The sequence below is a fragment of the Staurois parvus genome, unplaced genomic scaffold, assembly GCF_062004578.1.
Source record: "Staurois parvus isolate SC_StPar_1 unplaced genomic scaffold, SC_StPar_1.0 ptg000138l, whole genome shotgun sequence".
Taxonomy (NCBI): domain Eukaryota; kingdom Metazoa; phylum Chordata; class Amphibia; order Anura; family Ranidae; genus Staurois; species Staurois parvus.
The window spans coordinates 728,263-747,479 of NW_028317934.1; the positions used below are offsets into that span (position 1 = coordinate 728,263).

A 19,217-nucleotide genomic window follows, 5' to 3' on the forward strand; every position below is an offset into this window, starting at 1 on the left:
CACTTCAGCTCTCCGCCCCCTGATTTTCAAAGCTGAGAGATCCTGTGTAAATTCTGCACTCTGAACAGATGTAAGGGAAATATGGATGTAGGTAAACAGGTACTACTTATGTAGGAGGATTTGTTTCTGTACTGTGTATCATGTGAGGCCAACCACTTCACCAGGTATACACTAAAGTATTGGGACGCCTGCCTTTACACGCACATGAACTTTAATGGCATCCCAGTCTTAGTTCGTAGGGTTCAATATTGAGTTGCCCCCCCCTTTGCAGCTATAACAGCTTCAACTCTTCTGGGAAGGCTGTCCACAAGGTTTAGGAGTGTGTCTATGGGAATGTTTGACCATTCTTCCAGAAGCACATTTGTGAGGTCAGGCATTGATGTTGGATGAGAAGGCCTGGCTCACAGTCTCCGCTCTAATTAGTCCCAAAGGTTTTCTATAGGGTTGAGGTCAGGACTCTGTGCAGACCAGTCAAGTTCCTCCACCCCAAACTGTCTCATCCATGTCTTTATGGACCTTGCTTTGTGCATTGGTGCGAACAGGAAGGGGCCATCCCCAAACCGTTCCCACAAAAGTTGGGGGCATGACATTTTTCAAAGCACTGTTGTTGTGCTAACCTAAAGGCCCAATGAAGTTTGGAGGTTTTTAGCGATTGATTCTGCAGACAGTTGGTGAATTCTGCACACTGTGGGCTTCAGCATCCACTTCGTGGCTGAGTTGCTGTTGTTCCCAGTTGCTTCCATGAATACATACATACAAAGAAACCCAGACAAATAAGTTCAGAAATTAATATAAGATAGGTGCAGTGCCAAAAATTATGAATAAACCTAATAAAACCAAGTAAGTTTCCACAATTGCAGTTCATAAACAGTTCAGAAAGTGATTATGGTGCACTTTAAGGTCCTTGCTTTCCTGGAGACCGGTATCTGTGCAATAATAATGTAGAAAATGCGCACTCACTGGACGCACATATAAAATGCGCCCGTATCAATAACTTCAAAAGGACATCAAGGCAAGCCAGGAATAGGGAGGTCTTCCCTCCAAGGGATGGATGGTCATCAAAAGGATCCCGGGATTCTTAAATGGTGATCCACATCAACCAGAGTTCCCCCCAAGGGGTTAAACGGGTGCTGCTCCCTGGGGTGACATGGTTGATTCAGCTCTCACAGGTCAGCAAAGGCAACAGCAGCTCTTACTATTAATTATTAGGAAGACATCCCTATTCCTGGCTTGCCTTGATGTCCTTTGGAGTTATTGATACAGGCGCATTTTATATGTGCGTCCGGTGAGTGCGCATTCTCTACATTATTATTGCACAGACACCGGTCTCCAGGAAAGCAAGCACCTTAAAGAGCACTAGAATCACTTTTTGAACTGTTTATGAACTGCAATTGTGGAAACTTACTTGGTTTTATTAGGTTTATTCATTATTTTTAGCGCTGCACCTATCTTATATTACTTTTACTAAGGGTTTTTTGGTTACCTTTGTGCATAGCGGCTTTTACTGATTTTTTAGATCGCTCACATCTTCTTTATATTTATACAAGTTCAGAAATTAAGTTATGTGCAAAGAAAATGAATGACAAAGGGGAAAAAGTATTGAGCACGCTAACTGAAATGTAATACTTCGTACAAAATTCTTTGTAGATAATGACATCTTCAAGATGTCTCCTGTATGGAGAAACTAGTCACAAGCATTGCTCAGGTGTGATTTTGGCCCAAACAGTCTTCAAATTTTAGTTCCGTCGGTCCCTTGAATTCTGATCTTTAGTTCTTTTCATAGATTTTTTACTGGATTCAAGTCAGGTAATTGGCTGGGCCATTCTGGCAGCTTTATTTTCTTCCTTTCTTGAGGTGATTGTAGCTGTATTAGTGCACTTGCTTGAAGAAGGGGACATACAATTTTTAGGACAATCTTTCGGGGTATGTAAGTGCAAACAAAAAAAAAGAAAAAAAAAAGTATCATGGACAGTACTCAATTGTTTTCTCTTTCTTTCTTTGAAACCAGTTGAGAGTTTCCTTGGCTTTGTGTTTGGGATTATTGTCTTGCTGAAATGTCCACTCTCGTTTCATCTTCATCATCCCGGTAGATGGCAGCAGATTTTTATCAAGAATGCCTTGGTACATTTTTCCATTCATCCTTCCTTCAGTGACATGAAGTTTGCCAGTACCGTATGATGAAAACAGCCCCACACCATGATGTTCCCACCTCCAAACCTCACTGTTGGTATGGTGTTTTTGGGGGGATGTGCAGTGCCATTGGACATGGGGTGTATTATGGCATTCAAAGAGTTCAATTTTGGTCTCATCTGATCAGACTATATTTTCCCAGTATTACACAGGTTTGTCTAAATGTTGTGCAGCAAACTTTAAACAAGCTTCAACATGCTTTTTCTTCAGCAATGGAGGCTTGAGTGGTGAGCATGCATACAGGACATGGTGGTTGAGTGCATTACTGATTGTTTTCCTTGAAACAATTGTACCTGCTTATTCCAGGTTTTTCTGAAGCCTTCCACAAGGCTCCTGGACAACTCCTCTGATAATTCTTTTCACTCCTCTGTCAGAAATCTTGCAAGGAGCACCTGGCCGTAGCCTGTTTATGGTGAAATGACTATCTTTCCGCTTCCGGATTATGGCCCCAACAGTACTCATAGGAACATTGAGAAGTTTAGAAATCATTCTGTAACCAATGCCATCAGTGTGTTTTGCAACAATAAGGTTGCGAAGGTCTTGAGAGAGCTCTTTGCTTTTACCTATCATGAGACCATTTTTGTGTGACACCTTGATAATGACACCTTTTTAGAGGCCGTCAGTTGAGACTGAACCTGTTAATATTATTTGCACTAACAATGGGTAGCATTGTTTTCTAATTACGGATAGATTTCAGCTGGTGTCTTCGCTTTTCATGCCTTTTTGCACCTCCCTTTCTTCATGTGTTCAATACTTTTTCCCTGTGTCATTCCATTTTATTACACATACTTTCTGAACTTATTTGTTTTGGTTTCTTTATATGTATGAATTGCATGGGTTGTTACCGACCTGTAAAAATTTCATAGCAATAGCACCTTTAAAAATATATTTACCAAGAAAAATGGTGTGTTCAATACTTATTTTACCCACTGTAATTAGAAATAGGTTTGCTTTTTTTAAAAAATTATTTACAATCACTTACAGCTTTATAGAATTATATTAGTATTTTGGTTAAAGTGGTAAAGGGTTACACAGAGGAGGGTTAAGTGTCTGGCTTCGTTCACACCAGAGCCTTATGCAGGCCATAGATGGGGAGAAAAACGGCAGATTTTCGGCCGATTAACGAACTATCGGTCGGTCTAAAAAACTTACCTGACCACCAATTATTACGAAAATCGGCCGATTAATGAGTAACCTATAACGGGAAATGATGTCATTTTGTGACCTTTGTGATCCTTTTTCGGAAAACGATCGTTCGTTTTTGACCATCAATGAGGATAAAGTCGGGCGGTTTTCAAAAATTTTCCAACATCACCGATAATCTGAAAGTCCGAAATACACGAAAAACGGCCGACAAAATCGTCCACTAACGATAAGATAATCGGCCGGTTTTATTTTCGGACGAAAAATCGGCCGTTTTTCTCCCCATCTATGGCCTGCATTAATGCAACGTCATTAACTGGAATTTCATTGCACCTGTGTTGCAGCACACAGCAACAGAAGGTAAAGCTCCACCACTGCTGTGCATTAACAGAAATACTACAGGAATTTTTGTTAGCCCATTGTGGTGTGTTGGTTAATACAACGCATGTTACTGTGTGTTAAATTCACCAGAACAGACTGCCATGATGCGAGTCCCTCAGGTAAGCTGCTAGATTTAAATACTGCCTATGGTACGTACATGCACATCCTAACAAAGTCAAAGTGCCAAATTTCTTTAACCTCCCTGGCGGTATTCCTAAGTGTAGCTCGGGGTAAAATGTCAGTACCAAAAGCGGTAACCCCGAGCTACCATGCGGCTCTGCATAGAGATTCCCTGCAGAGCTTACCTTGTCCTTCGCTCCCGCGATGTGTCCCCTGCAGCGTCCCCGGCCATCTCCTCCGGCCGATGCCGGCATCCGGCTTCTGTGTTCCGGTCCCTGTGACATCGGGACGTACGGGCGCCGCCAGCAGTGGGAAATTTGAAAATTTTAAAAAATTAAATTTTTTCCAAACAAATTTTACATAGTAAAACATTGCTGTTTCAACCCATTTCACATACATATTGTCCCGAGTGCTTTGTCCTGTGCCCTGCCTGCATTTTGTCTGTTCTTTCTGCCTGGAAACTGAGAAATGTCCATGGCGTCCAAAAAGTGTCCCTTTAGGTAAAAAGCGGGTTTAGATCAGCTAGAGAACAGCGATAGTAAATCAGAACCACTTGCAGAATTGAGTGATAATGATTCGTGGGGAAATTCGTCATCAGACACTGAAAACGATTTTGCGACTTTGCTCAGCAATGTGCAAACTTGGCGCTCTATTTCAAATTTCAGTGTTTTTGGTTTGATTATATTATTGAATTAAATGTATTATTTTTTATGATTATTTATTAAATTATAATTTATGATTTCGTGTTTCAAATTTTATCATATCCGGGATGTTTAAGTAAGTAATTACTAAGAATTGCAGGGCTACAATACAGAACACCAAATTTCCATGCAAAAAAATGGTACCGCTTTTGGTAAAAAATTCCTGACATAATCATACCGCCAGGGAGGTTAATCAATTTTGAAAAGAAATGAATTAAAAAAGAAGGTTAATTCATTAAGCAGGCCTTCTTTATAACTAAACAGAAATATAAAAAGGGTCTCGATTTCTATTGAATATATGTTAAAAAGTTATTTTATTTCAGAGACAACATGTAAAATTACCCTCAGCTAATCTCAAATAATAGATACATTTTCACAGCCCTGAGGATTCATTTATATTATTTTAAATGCTGAAATGATCAACTGCAGCACATGATTGTTTGTAACTTGGAGGTCAATGAATGACTAGCGGTCATATACTGCAGACACCATCTCATGTCTTCTTTCAGTGCCCTCTTTGAATCACTGACAACCCTGACAGTTTCACAAGTGTATGTGCCACGTTATCAGCACGGTAAGAGACACTCCCCTGTCATCTGACCTCTCACCGAGGAAGGCAGGAGGGGACAACTTCACAGTCTACCAACTAAGCTTTCTCCACAAACTGGATATCGAACAAAAAGGAAATAAAAAATACAAAAATGCATCCTGAGATGGAATTACTATATAAACTAAAGAACAATTATTAACTTCCAGCAGCCTATCAGAATTCTTCTTGCAGTTGTCGGACTGCAGCCAACAGAAATGTTATTACTACTGGTATACTTTGTGTACTGTATTCCCTACTGTCAGCTGTGCGGTTTTAAAAAAGGACAACTTTTAACAACACTAGCTAAGGCTTTCACCTATTCAGTGAAAACTATGCAGCTTCATACACTGATGTGCTGTGCCCGGTCACCTTTTCTGGGAGCCTGGCAGTGGCAGCCTGTTGTGACTTCTTTATAGATACTTACCGTATATACTCGAGTATAAGCCGAGTTTTTCAGCACATTTTTTGTGCTGAAAAACGCCCCCCACGGCTTATACTCGAGTCAACGTCTGCCAGGGGGGCGCGAGGCTCCGTCAAGGGGGGCGCGTACAGGGGTGGGCAGAGGGCTGCTGTCTCTTACCTGGCTCCCACGATGATCCATCCAGGAAGCGCTGCTCCTTCCGTCACTCCGGCCACTCCCTCACTCCTGCCGCTCGGCTCCGCCTCCTCACTGGTGATTGGCCGCCAAAACTGTAGCTCAGGAAAGGTACACAGGCGGCCAATCACGGGCGAGGAGGTGGAGCCGAGCAGACCCGCGAAAATCGAGTGAGGGAAAAGCCGGTAAGTGTGCAGTGCAGAGGTGCTGCTGCAACCACATATGCTGGCTGCAGCAGCACCATACTGCAACAGGGGTCAGCAAGTGTCATTGGTGTCAGTGGGAGGAATAGTGCCGCATCATTGGTGTCACTGATACTAATGATGGGGCATTATTCCTCCCACTGACACCAACGATGGGGCACTATTCCTCCCAGTGATACCAACGATGGGGCACTATTCCTCCCACTGACACCAATGATGGGGCACTATTCCTCCCACTGACACCAATGATGGGGCACTATTCCTCCCACTGACACCAATGATGGGGCACTATTCCTCCCACTGACACCAATGATGGGGCACTATTCCTCCCACTGACACCAATGATGGGGCACTATTCCTCCCACTGACACCAATGATGGGGCACTATTCCTCCCACTGACACCAATGATGGGGCACGATTCCCCCCACTGACACCAATGATGGGGCACGATTCCCCCCACTGACACCAATGATGGGGCACTATTCCCCCCACTGACACCAATGATGGGGCACTATTCCCCCCACTGACACCAATGATGGGGCACTATTCCTCCCACTGACACCAATGATGGGGCACTATTCCTCCCACTGACACCAATGATGGGGCACTATTCCTCCCACTGACACCAATGATGGGGCACTATTCCTCCCACTGACACCAATGATGGGGCACTATTCCTCCCACTGATACTAATGATGGGGCACTATTCCTCCCACTTTATTTTTTACATTGACTAGTAGGTGCCTCATTTCCCACCCTCGGCTTATACTCGAGTCAATAGTTTTTCCCAGTTTTTTGTGGTAAAATTAGGTACCTCGGCTTAAATTCGGGTCGGCTTATACTCGAGTATATACGGTATATAGGGCCGTCAATTTATACAGACACACACACGGCGTACAATCTAAAGTCCCTAACTCACATTCATACATACACATACTAGGGACAATTTAGACAGGAGCCAGTTAACCTACCAGCATGTCTTTGGCGTGTGGAAGGAAACTGGAGTACCCGGAGGAAACCCACGCAGGCAGAGGGAGAACATGCAAACTCCAGGCAGGTGATTCTAACTATGGCACCACATGCCTGGAGTTTGCATGTCCTCCCTGTGCCTGCATGGGTTTCCTCCCACACTCCAAAGACATGCTGGTGGGTTAATTGGCTACTGTCTAAACTGGCCCTAGTCTGTGTATGTATGAATGTGAGTTAGGGACCTTAGATTGTACACCCCTTGAGGGTGTGTGTGTGTGTATATATATATATATATATATATATATATATATATATTTATTAAGTGCTGCGTAAATTGATGGCACTATATAAGTACCTGAAATAAATAAATAAATCACAGCACGCTGTCACTGCCAGGCTCCCTGAAAAGGTGACCGAACACAGCACATCACAGTGTATAAAGCTGCATAGTTTTCATTGAAAGTGTACAGTATCTTACAGAAGCGAGTACATCCCACACATTTTTGTAAATGTTTGATTCTATCTTTTCATGTGACAACACTGAAGAAATGACACTTTGCTACAATGTGACATAGTGAGTGTACAGCTTGTATAACATGTAAATTTGCTGTTCCCTCAAAATAACTCATCACACAGCCATTAATGTCTAAACCGCTGGCAACAAAAGTGAGTACACCCCTAAGTGAAAATGTCCAAATTGGGCCCAAAGTGTCAATATTTTTTGTGGCCACCATTATTTTCCAGCACTGCCTTAACCCTCTTGGGCATGGAGTTCACCAGAGCTTCACAGGATGCCACTGGAGTCCTCTTCCACTCCTCCATGACGACATCACGGAGCTGGTGGATGTTAGAGACCTCGCTCTCCTCCACCTTCCGTTTGAGGATGTCCCACAGATGCTCAATAGGGTTTAGGTCTGGAAATGCTTGGCCAGTCTATCACCTTTATCCACAGCTTCTTTACAAGTCAGTGGTCGTCTTGGAGGTGTGTTTGGGGTCATTATATTGGAGTATTGCCCTGCAGCCTAGTCTCTGAAGAGAGGGGATCATGTGTGGCTCAGCCCCTGCCCCCCCCCCTCTCTCTCCTTACTGGCTCCTCAATGGCTCCCACTGCTGCTTCTCTGTCCAATGAGGAGAGAGAGAGCAGAGAAAGTCACAGCTCTTGTGCACATCACTGGATTGAGACTGGGCTCAGGTAAGTTTTAGGGGGAGCTGGCGGGAGAGCTGCATGCAGAAGGTTCTTTACACTAATGCATAGAATGCATTTAAAAGTAAATACCTTCCCCCTGCATGGGCGTACCTTTTGCCCTGTTGGCGTTAGAGCACTGTTTTTCCTTTTTTTTATTATTTTGCATTTTGTTTATCTGTGCAATTGATAGCCCCTGCGTGGGCGTGTTTTATTGCCTCTGTTTTATACTGTTTAAAAATGAAAAAAAAAAAAAAAGGGTAAAACGTTTAAAAAAAATAAAAAAAAGTAAATACCTTCTGCCTTTAGAATCACTTTAATAGCTCATTCCTACGAGTGGCAGCCCTTGCCCCTCTAAAAAGCGATCCATAGTAAATTACTTTTCAGAGGGAGATTGATAAGTGGCTGGAAGGCGATACATCGCCTCCATGTACCCTGTTTAAACACTAAAAAGACAGCACCAGTGTGGCAATCTCGTGCAATGCAAGTGGTTGTAGCACATCCCATTTCACTTGAACGGCTTGAATTTGGCGGTGGTGCTGCCCACCAAAAGGGACGGGGTATAATTTTTACACCAAAGCACTGCAGAAACAGCACGTTACAGCTGTGAACGGCAGTATGTTCTTTTTTAGGTGAATCATTGAACTGTGGCTCAGCTGGCTGTTTATGCCACCCTGTGACGGAGGTCTAAATGGATGAAACATGAAATGTCCATGTGTCTAGAGATGTACTGCGTTTCCTTTCAATTTATTTTGCCCTGGCATACAATATCTCACAGAAGTGAGTGCACCCCTCACATTTTTGTAAATATTTTATTCTATCTTTTCATGTGACAACAATGAAGAAATGACACTTTGCTACAATATAAAGTAGTGAGAGCACAGCTATGGATTGCTATGGGGCACTTGGCAGGGGGGATGGTCAGGAGCGCTGGCGGGGGACCTGAGAAGAGGAGGATTGGTACTGTACTGCGCAAAACCGATTTTTAAAAAATACAAACTGTGCTTTTAGAACCACTTTAAAAAGACCCTCCAAGTAGAGAAACAGATCTATTGTTCTGCCAGAAATGCACGCAGCTCCAGAGTCCTGTGGTAGATCCAATAGTTAGGAATGAAATACAGGACCTCTGGAGAACATATTACAAGAGTGCCCGCCAAGTGGTGTAAGAAGCAAGTGGTTGAAGGTGTCATTGAACCCTGGTTCACATATATGCGGCAGTACGGGCGGCGTTTTGCACAGGCACTAGAGCCCATTCATTTGAATGTACTCCCGTGCCACGCAGAGAAGTCCCTGCACTTCTTTTGAAAACGCAGCCCGTATGGAAACCTCGGTTCTCAGTACGGTTGCGTTTTCCAGTGCGGGCGGCGTGCCATTAGAACTAATGGCACCTGCCCGTTGGTCCGCATTTCTCTGTGCGGGTGGTGCGGCTGCACAGATTTTTGTGCGGATCGGCAGCGGCACCACCCACACAAATGTGAACCTAGGGTTACGGAGACCTTGTTACTTTTCCATTAAGGGCACAGCAAAGGTGCCTCCATTCTGTTAGCAAGTTGTACTCACTACTTAAGAGACAGGAAGCGAGGGAAAAATCTCTTCTGTGGGGCCACTGAATAAAAAGTTATCCAAGGCATTCCTCGCCTACCACACACCAAAAGTTATAAAAAGAAAATGGAATTTATAGGCACCATACACATATGAAAAGTCATGCATTATATTAGAACATTGAAAATGTATAAAACATAATTAATACCATGGGAATATCAGCAATGAGGAAAATACAATGTGTAGACTTTGGGATTCCTTTCCATAAGGTTGTCTCAGCCAGCCAGTTAAAAGTGGTTGGAAAGGCTCGAGGTTTTATTACCTTCATGCATTCTATGCATGAAGGTAAAAAACCTTCTTGGTGCAGCAATGCCCCCAGCCCCCTCAATACTTACCTGAGCCCCATTGTGATCCAGTGATGTGCATGACAGCCTCGGCTGTCCCGTGTCTCTACCTTCTCAATGGCAGAGACATCAAGCGGGAGCCAATGAGGAGAGAGAGGGGGTGGCTCCATGTGTGAATAAACAAGGGGTTAATCTGCCACATTGTGTAAAAAGAATGTTTGATCCTGTTTTCTCTGATCCTCCCCTTCTTTTACTGTCCTGAATAGAACTCCCGATAGAACAGAGGCTTGGAGTCACGTGCTCAGTTTGGTGTGTATTGCTAGAGAATTTTATTTTATTGGGAGAGTGCATGTGATTAGCACAGGGCCAATCAGCACTATCCAGACAGAGGGTGAGGGGTCATGTAGCCTCATAGGACAATCAGGGAAGAATGAAAACTCCTCCTACACGCTTTAACCAGTGCTCTGCTGGACACTGATAGAAGTCACAAGACTGCTCTAACTGCTGATGAGAACAGGTATTTAGCAGTTTATATTTACTAAAATAATTTACATGTTCTGTGTACTGTGGGAGACCAGATAGAGTGAATGCAGGGTCCTGGGTTTCTATGCATTAAGGTTAAAAACTGTCTGTGCTGCCGCTCCCCCCTTTTTCTTACCCGAGCCCAATCCGATCCAGCGATGTGCACAAGAGCAGCGATTCTAGCCACTGTCTCCCTCATCAGGCAGATTGATAGCAGTGGAAGCCATTGCTTTCTACTTCTGTCAATCAAATGCTGTGACAAGGGAACAAGGGGTGGGGCCGAGCCCGTATGGGTGCCCCCATGGAAAACGGCTTTCTGTGGGGGTGCCCGCCAAAGATGAGGGGCCAGAAGCGCTGGCGGGGGACCCCAGAAGAGGAGCATCAGGTCTTAGTGAAACTTCCTTCCGTTGTCATCTTTAGATGCATCCACACCATCACACCTGGCCCTGCATCCATACCATCACACCTGGCCCCGCATCCACACCATCACACCTGGCCCCGCATCCACACCATCACACCTGGCCCCGTATCCACACCATCACACCTGGCCCTGCATCCATACCATCACACCTGGCCCCGCATCCACACCATCACACCTGGCCCCGCATCCACACCGTCACACCTGGCCCCGTATCCACACCGTCACACCTGGCCCCGTATCCACACCATCACACCTGGCCCCGCATCCACACCATCACACCTGGCCCTGCATCCACACCATCACACCTGGCCCTGCATCCACACCATCACACCTGGCCCCGTATCCACACCATCATGCCTACTGTCTACGTTTCCACCTACCATAGGCTTTTCTACACAATACGTAATTTGTAAGTGACTTCATATCTTAAGATTATGTATTCTAAATTTTACGGCTATTTACATTGTAAAATACTGTATCCTTTTTATTTATTCAGATGGTATATAAATCTCCTGAATAAAAGCATAGCCACAAAACATGTTGAGCTGGATTTAGCTATCCAGGGTTGTGGCAATCCTCGACCGTAATATAGTGTAAAGGGCACTCTGTTGTGTATCTTCAGCAGTGATAGTTGGGGGGGGGGCTGGGACAACCCTAGCGAAAGAAATCCCAAAGTCTACATGTGAAGATTGATTTACTAAAGGCAAATAGTCTTTGCACTACAAGTGCAGTTGCTCCAGAACTGAGGGGAATCATCCAATCATGTGCAAGCAAAAATGCTGTTTTTTATTTTCCTTGCATGTGATTGGGTATTCTTTGCAAAGTGAAGCTTTACCTCATTTACGAAGCTATGGAGCAGTGCACAGAACATTTGCCTTTAGTAAATCACCCCCATTGCATTTGCTGGATTGGTGATAATCCTATTTTTTTAATTATGTTTTATACATTTTTAATGTTCTAATAAAATGTATGAATTTTAATGTCTACGGTGCCCATTTTCTCTTTATAACTGTATTTTGGACCAGATTTGGGACATGGCACAGTCTGTTGTTGGTGTGCCCACAGTACCACCATGTGGTGATGTACACAGTCCTTAAAGTGGAGCTCCACCCAAAAGGGGAAGTTCCGCTTTAAGGACTGCTCACCCACTCCCCATTAAGGATTAGCACCTTTGGGGGGTGGGGAAGCGGGTACCCGAATTTGACAGGTACCTGCTCCCACTTCCGGTCGGATCGCATAGGCCAGGGGTAGGCAACCTGCAGCTCTCTAGCTGTTGTGGAACTACATTTCCCATGATACATTGCAAAATTGACAGTTACAACTATGACTTGCAGAGGCATGATGGAACTTGTAGTCCTGCAGCAGCTGAAGAGCCGCAGGTTGCCTACCCCTGGCCTAGGCGATCGGAAGCAGAAGGTGTCCTCCCTCCCTGTAGTCTTTTGGGACACATGACAGGTCCCAGAGGACTACAGGACCATTCATGAAGCGCAGTGCTACTCATGCGTGCGCAGTGGGTACCTGGCTGTGAGGCCGCAAGCTATCACAGCCGGGTGTCCACACTGAAGTTGGCGGCCTCCTGGAATCCAGGATGTCCGGTGAAACGGGCTGCTGGGGACACACCGCGGGACTGAGGGACAGGTAAGTGGCTGTTTTTTAAAAGTCAGCAGCTACAGTTTTTGTAGCTGCTGACTTTTATTTTTGACAGGGTGAGCAGAACTCCGCTTTAACATGACTGCCACAACACCAAATACTGTGGTTTCCTGGTTGCCAATCATGTACTTGTATAACTGTATTGCTGCACAATCAAAGACTGAAGAGGGGAAAACAGAGGCAAAGTTCCATTCATTAAAGGTCTAAAATTTCCATCTTGCCAAGTTACGAACTTCATACACAATAATGTAAATTGCAAAGTCTCACCCTAGCCTGTCTTTGCTTTCTTCCGGAGTTAGCTGATCAAATGTCTTGGCATCATCTTTGCCCAGGAAGGCCTCATGGTCCTGTTGGAAGCTCTGATTCTCTTCATGAACCTGAGTGTTGAGATCAGGGTCCAGGCGTATCCTCTCCTTACGAAAGGTAGGTTTAGAGATCACCTCGACTGCACACAGTAGCAGCACGTATAGAAACTTATGAGGTTCCATCACCCTTCCAATAGCAGCACAGGAACTGCAAGACAAGACCAAGCCAAGGTTAATTTATTATTATTACACAGTATTTATATAGCACCAACAGTTTGCTCAGCGCTGTACATTATAATGGGAGACAGTACAGTAACAATACAATTAAATACACGAGGGGTTCAAGGGCCCTGCTCCTAGGAGCTTACAATCTAGGAGGGAGGGGAGAGTGGTACAGGAGGAAATAGCTGTGGGGGATGGAGTGGTAGGAGGAGTGGAAGAGATCAGCAGTTAGGTGAGGGTGGGGTAGGCTTCTCTGAAGAGATGGGTTTTCAGGGTGCGCCTAAAGGTGAGGAGGGTAGGTGACAGTCTGATGGATTGGGATAGTGAGTTCCAGAGGATAGGGGAAGCCCTGGAGAAGTCCTGGAGATGGGCATGGGAGGAAGAGACCAGGGAACTAGAGAGTAGGAGGTCTTGTGAGGAGCGGAGAGTGCGTTTTGGGTGGTAGATGGATATCAGGTCGGTGATGTAGTTTGGGGCAGTGTTAATGTATTCATCTCACATGTACTTCTACCTATACACACAATGAAGGAAATATACCAAAGCCTGAGGAAACAAAGTATTTATGGGCCAGAATCATTAGGCTTTGTTCTAATCTGACCACTCAAACAGTATCATATGAGGAGCCACTTTAGCAAGCCTTCCGTGCCATCTTTATTTGAAGAGTCAGCCTCTCTCAACCAGGGTTTAGTGGAACCCTATGGTTCCTCCACAGGTTACTAAGGGTTCCTTGAACTGTGATTAGTTGATCTGTTCCCCCCATTTCCTCTGCGATGAACCAATGTAAGAATGATTTTGTCAAATCCAGTTTCAGAGCTGTCTTTCCCTGGCCATTACAGCTAGGGAAGCAGCTGATCAAACAGATCTGTGTTTGATCAGATGCCTTGGAGGGCAGGGGAGGCATCAGGGATCTAATAAACTCCTAATATCTCCACATAAAGAGTACCTGTCACTGCCCAAAGCTATCACAGCGGGTCTTGTTCACCCTTATGATAGCAATAAAGGTAAATGGGGAAAAAAATGACAAAATTAATGTAAAAAAAATTAAAGCACCCCATCTCCTTATGCTCATGTGCAAATGTAAACACGCATGTAGTTCCGGCATGCATATGTAAATGGTGATTGAACTACACAAGTGAGGTATTGCTGCAAACATCGCAGTGAGAGCAATAATTCTAGTGTGGTAGAACACAATTAACTCTAAGCTGAAAATCTGTAAAGACTTTTAAAGTGTCGCCCTCCCCTTGTCTCTGTCCCGCACCGTCACTTGCTTCCACGCCTTACCTATGTCCCAGTACCACCCTTGTAGAGAATACAGAACGGAGTATCAATTTGTATGGAATTTGTTAATGATAACAAGAAAAGCAGTAGAATAGACCCCCTGCAGCCAGCGACAATAGACCCCCCTCCCTTCAACAATGCACTACCTGCAACAAAATACCCCCCAGCAACATTAGACCCACTCCAGCAACAATGCACCACCTGTAACAAAATACCCCCCCCCCAGCAACAATGCACCACCTGCAACAAAATACCCCCCCCCCCCAGCAACAATGCACCACCTGCAACAAAATACCCCCCCCCAGGAACAATGTACCACCTGCAACAAAATAACCCCCCCCCCCCAGCAACAATGTACCACCTGCAACAAAATACACCCCCAGCAACAATGCACCACCAGCAACAAAATACACCCCCCCCAGCAGCAATGCACCACAAGCAACAAAATACCCCCCCAGCAACAAAATACGCCCCCAGCAACAAAATACACCCCCCCAGCAGCAATGCACCACAAGCAACAAAATACCCCCCCCAGCAACAATGCACCACCTGCAACAAAATACCCCCCCCAGCAACAATGCACCACCTGCAACAAAATACCCCCCCCAGCAACAATGAGCCTCCCAGCAACAATGAACCACCTGCAACAAAATACCCCCCCTTCAACAATAGACCCTTGGCAACGACAACAGATCTTCCCAGAGCCAGCATCCAGAGACCCTTCACCAGCTAGCACACTCCATCCTTCACCTATCCATTGCAGCTACAGGGACATTAGCCAGGCTCACAGAGCAGCTGGTAGTAATCAGTAAAGTCGGAGAGACATTTGTATTGAATGAATTTACACGGTGCAGTGGCAGCATTGAGAATGGAAACATCTATCAATGTGGTTATGACAGAACATTACTACGGAAAAGCTGAACATTTGTACCCCAGATAGGTCACTGTACACACTTCCTCCATTCACTTACACAACACTTTCATCACTCCCCTTCCTTCATTTGCGGGTGTGCGCCCTTTATCTCATCGCACCTTTACTGCTGTATCTCTCCACCTACAAGTGTGTAGCACCATGATAACCTGCAGGATCTAACTGCCTCCTGTACTTCTAGTCACCCCCAAAGGCCCCATCCACTTGCATTGCCAGCATTCAGTTAGATGGATCACATTTGTCTAGTTCAGCAGGGACTGGGAGAATTTCAATCCACTTGTGGCTGCTCCCCCTCAATGGACGTCAATCTAACGACTGACCTCTGTTGAATGGGCTTGTTGGAAACATTTTCAAGATCAGCAACTGCAGCTGCTGATCAATGTGTTCTCACAAGAGGAGTCCCCGCTGTCAGAATGGAATGTCCCATTGGGGAGGATTCCTCCATCCACCTCGATTGTATGAATATGGATGGGGGAAGCCGTTCATTATTTTTCAATGAGTCGGCTAGCTGATTGAAAAAGGCTTAGAAGTCATCCAAACTGTCCAGTGGAACACATACAGGGTATCCCTGTGCAGTCTGTCATTGGTAAGGAACACTAGAGAACAGCTAGCCACACACAGCTTCAATGTGGGGCGAATCGGACAATTCCAGCTGTGTGTTGCCCTGTTGTCACCTTCAAGCTGATGAACTTGGACTGAGAAACTGAAGATTAAACCCAATCAATGCAACTTATGCCTCGTAAGTGCGCAGTCACTGCTGCAGCCAATCAGTGCTCCCCGTCACCACTACCGCCACACCCAATAGAGGGCTACAGTCTCTGCCCCGTCAGCCAACCTCTGGCTTTGTTTTCTGGTTATTCTTATCCACTGCATGCCTGGCGTCTCTGAATGCACAGGGCCATAAAGCCCCAGGGAGACTGTGGCCGATCCCTCAGCCCCCGCAGGCGACCGTTGACGAACCCGCAGGCGACCGTGGACGAACCCTCAGCCCCCGCAGGCGACCGTGGACGAACCCTCAGCCCCCGCAGGCGACCGTGGACGAACCCGCAGGCGACCGTGGACGATCCCTCAGCCCCCGCACGCGAACCGTGGACGAACCCTCAGCCCCCGCAGGCGACCGTGGACGAACCCGCAGGCGACCGTGGACGATCCCTCAGCCCCCGCAGGCGACCGTGGACGATCCCTCCGCCCCCGCAGGCGACCGTGGACGATCCCTCCGCCCCCGCAGGCGACCGTGGACGATCCCTCCGCCCCCGCAGGCGACCGTGGACGATCCCGCAGGCGACCGTGGACGAACCCACAGCCCCCGCAGGCGACCGTGGACGATCCCTCAGCCCCCGCAGGCGACCGTGGACGATCCCTCAGCCCCCGCAGGCGACCGTGGACGATCCCTCAGCCCCCGCAGGCGACCGTGGACGATCTCTCAGCCCCCGCAGGCGACCGTGGACGATCCCTCAGCCCCCGCAGGCGACCGTGGACGATCCCTCAGCCCCCGCTGGCGACCGTGGACGATCCCTCAGCCCCCGCTGGCGACCGTGGACGATCCCTCAGCCCCCGCTGGCGACCGTGGACGATCCCTCAGCACCCGGGGCAACCGTGACCAGGCCCTCAGCCCTTGGGCAGCCTTGCCCATTTGCTCACCCCTTGGTCAACCATGCCAAATGACTAAGACATGGGGCACCCAACATACTAAGACATCAAGCAACTGTGCCCAATCACTCAGCCACCCAAGAAACCTTTCCCTAAGCTACAGAGCCCTGGTCATAGCACAGGCAACCGTGCCCAACTACTCTAGCTCTAATTCACGCACACAGCCCCAAGTCACAGCACAGGAAACTGTGCCCCACCGCCGACCACTGGGCACACACACCTTCCACCAACTCCAGCACACAAAAATACCTACCCCCCCGACCCCTGGAAGCACACACATACCTACCCCCCCCCCCGACCCCTGGAAGCACACACATACCTCCCCCGACACGCACATACCTACCCCCGACGCCCTGGACACCCACATACCTACCCCCTGACCCCTGGAAGCAAACATACCTATGCCCAGGACACACACACACCTACCCCCCCGGCGCCCTGGACACGCACACACCTACCCCCCGACCCCTGGACACGCACACACTTACCCCCCGACCCCTGGAAACACATCTCCCCCCGACCCCTGGAAACACATCTCCCCCCGACCCCTGGACACACGCACACACCTACTCCCGACCCCTGGACACACGCACACACCTACTCCCGACCCCTGGACACACGCACACACCTACTCCCGACCCCTGGACACACGCACACACCTACCCCTGGACACACGCACACACCTACCCCGACCCCTGGACACACGCACACACCTACTCCCGACCCCTGGACACACGCACACACCTACTCCCGACCCCTGGACACACGCACACACCTACTCCCGACCCCTGGACACACGCACACACCTACTCCCGACCCCTGGACACACGCACACACCTACCCCCCGACCCCTGGACACGCGCACACACCTACCCCCCGACCCCTGGACACGCGCACACACCTACCCCCCGACCCCTGGACACGCGCACACACCTACCCCCCGACCCCTGGACACGCACACACCTACTCCCGACCCCTGGACACACGCACACACCTACCCCCCGACACGCACACACCTACCCCCCCGACCCCTGGACACGCACACACCTACCCCCCGACCCATGGACACGCACACACCTACCCCCCCGACCCATGGACACGCACACACCTACCCCCCCGACCCATGGACACGCACACACCTACCCCCCGACCCCTGGACACACATACCTCACTCTCGCTCTCTCCTGGACACACATATACCCCGGCTCCATGTCACCCGCTGTACTCTCAGCCATGCACTCACCTGGTTGCTCTGTATTCAGTCGCACACAGCCCGTCCCCCAGCATTAGGGTTGCCCCTCATCCCTTTGACACCCCCCCCCCCCCCCCCGGAACACATATTCATAATTCAGGCTCTGTGGCTGAATAGGGTGGGATGTAAACTCACTCAGTGCCCTATCTGCATGAAGTCAGCCCCAGAACCTGTGTCATGAATATGTGTTTGGGATGAGGGGCCAACCCTACCCAGCAGTCCCCGCACACCCTCCTCCACTCACCCGGCGGGTCACTCTCACCCTGCACTCACCATGTCACCATTCACTTACTTGCTCCGTACAGGGATGGGAGCCGCCCTCAGCCTATCCGGTGCGGGGAGAGGTTCTGAGCTGTCATCTGTCACGCCGCTTCCTATTGGTCGGGCCAGATTCAATGACTGGGAGGAGCCAGGGCGCCACGTTGCATCGTAGACCGGGGAGTTGTGTGCTGAGTGCGGCCGGCAGCGGAGGGGTTACTAGAGGGCAGAGGGAGCTCCGAGCACCGCCGGCTGTCCGCACCGACCTGAGATATCAGAGACTGGCACTGCCAAGGGCAGCCCCGGGGGTGCTGACAGTACAGTGCACCTTGTGTGACCCCATGAACCTGGACACATACAGGGGGCACAGGATTCCACTACATTATCAACAGACATTCTGTAGTCCTGAGCCACCTACCCCCAATGTGTCACCCCCCCCCCCCCAACCCCGATACTGACTGCATAGTCCCACATTCCCTTCCCCCATCATTATGTCCTCCCTCCCCCATCATTATGTCCTCCCTCCAATCCCACACCTAGAAACATGGGCTATCTGGGGGCTGTACACTCAATGGGGGAGCTAGCCGCACGGATTTCAACAAGTTTTGCAATATGTACATTAAAGTGTTACTAAACCCACAACAGTAAAATCAGTCTATACAGTAAAGCATGCTTGTTATACTCACTGTGGAACCTAAGGGGTTAATCATCCGCATTGTGTAAAAAGGATGTTTGATCCTGTCTTCTCTGATCCTCACCTTCTGTCC

At 47.9% G+C, this 19,217-nt stretch overlaps 1 protein-coding gene across 3 annotated transcripts in view; it reads right to left on the bottom strand.

The window, feature by feature from the left end:
• Nucleotides 1-18,627, bottom strand: part of RCN1 (reticulocalbin 1) — a 68,528-nt gene extending 49,901 nt beyond the window's left edge. The window contains exons 1-2 of one of the 3 annotated variants that reach the window (XM_089673468.1): nucleotides 18,466-18,521; nucleotides 12,822-13,067 (exon numbers count right to left, since the gene is read on the bottom strand). In XM_089673468.1, coding sequence (XP_089529594.1) covers nucleotides 12,822-13,067; nucleotides 18,466-18,476 — 257 coding nt within the window. In that variant the 5' untranslated portion in view covers nucleotides 18,477-18,521. Of the gene's footprint in view, nucleotides 1-12,821; nucleotides 13,068-18,465 lie in introns of all 3 variants that reach the window. The other 2 variants (XM_089673469.1, XM_089673467.1) reach the window with 2 other exon arrangements.
• Between the last annotated feature and the right edge of the window lie 590 nt (nucleotides 18,628-19,217).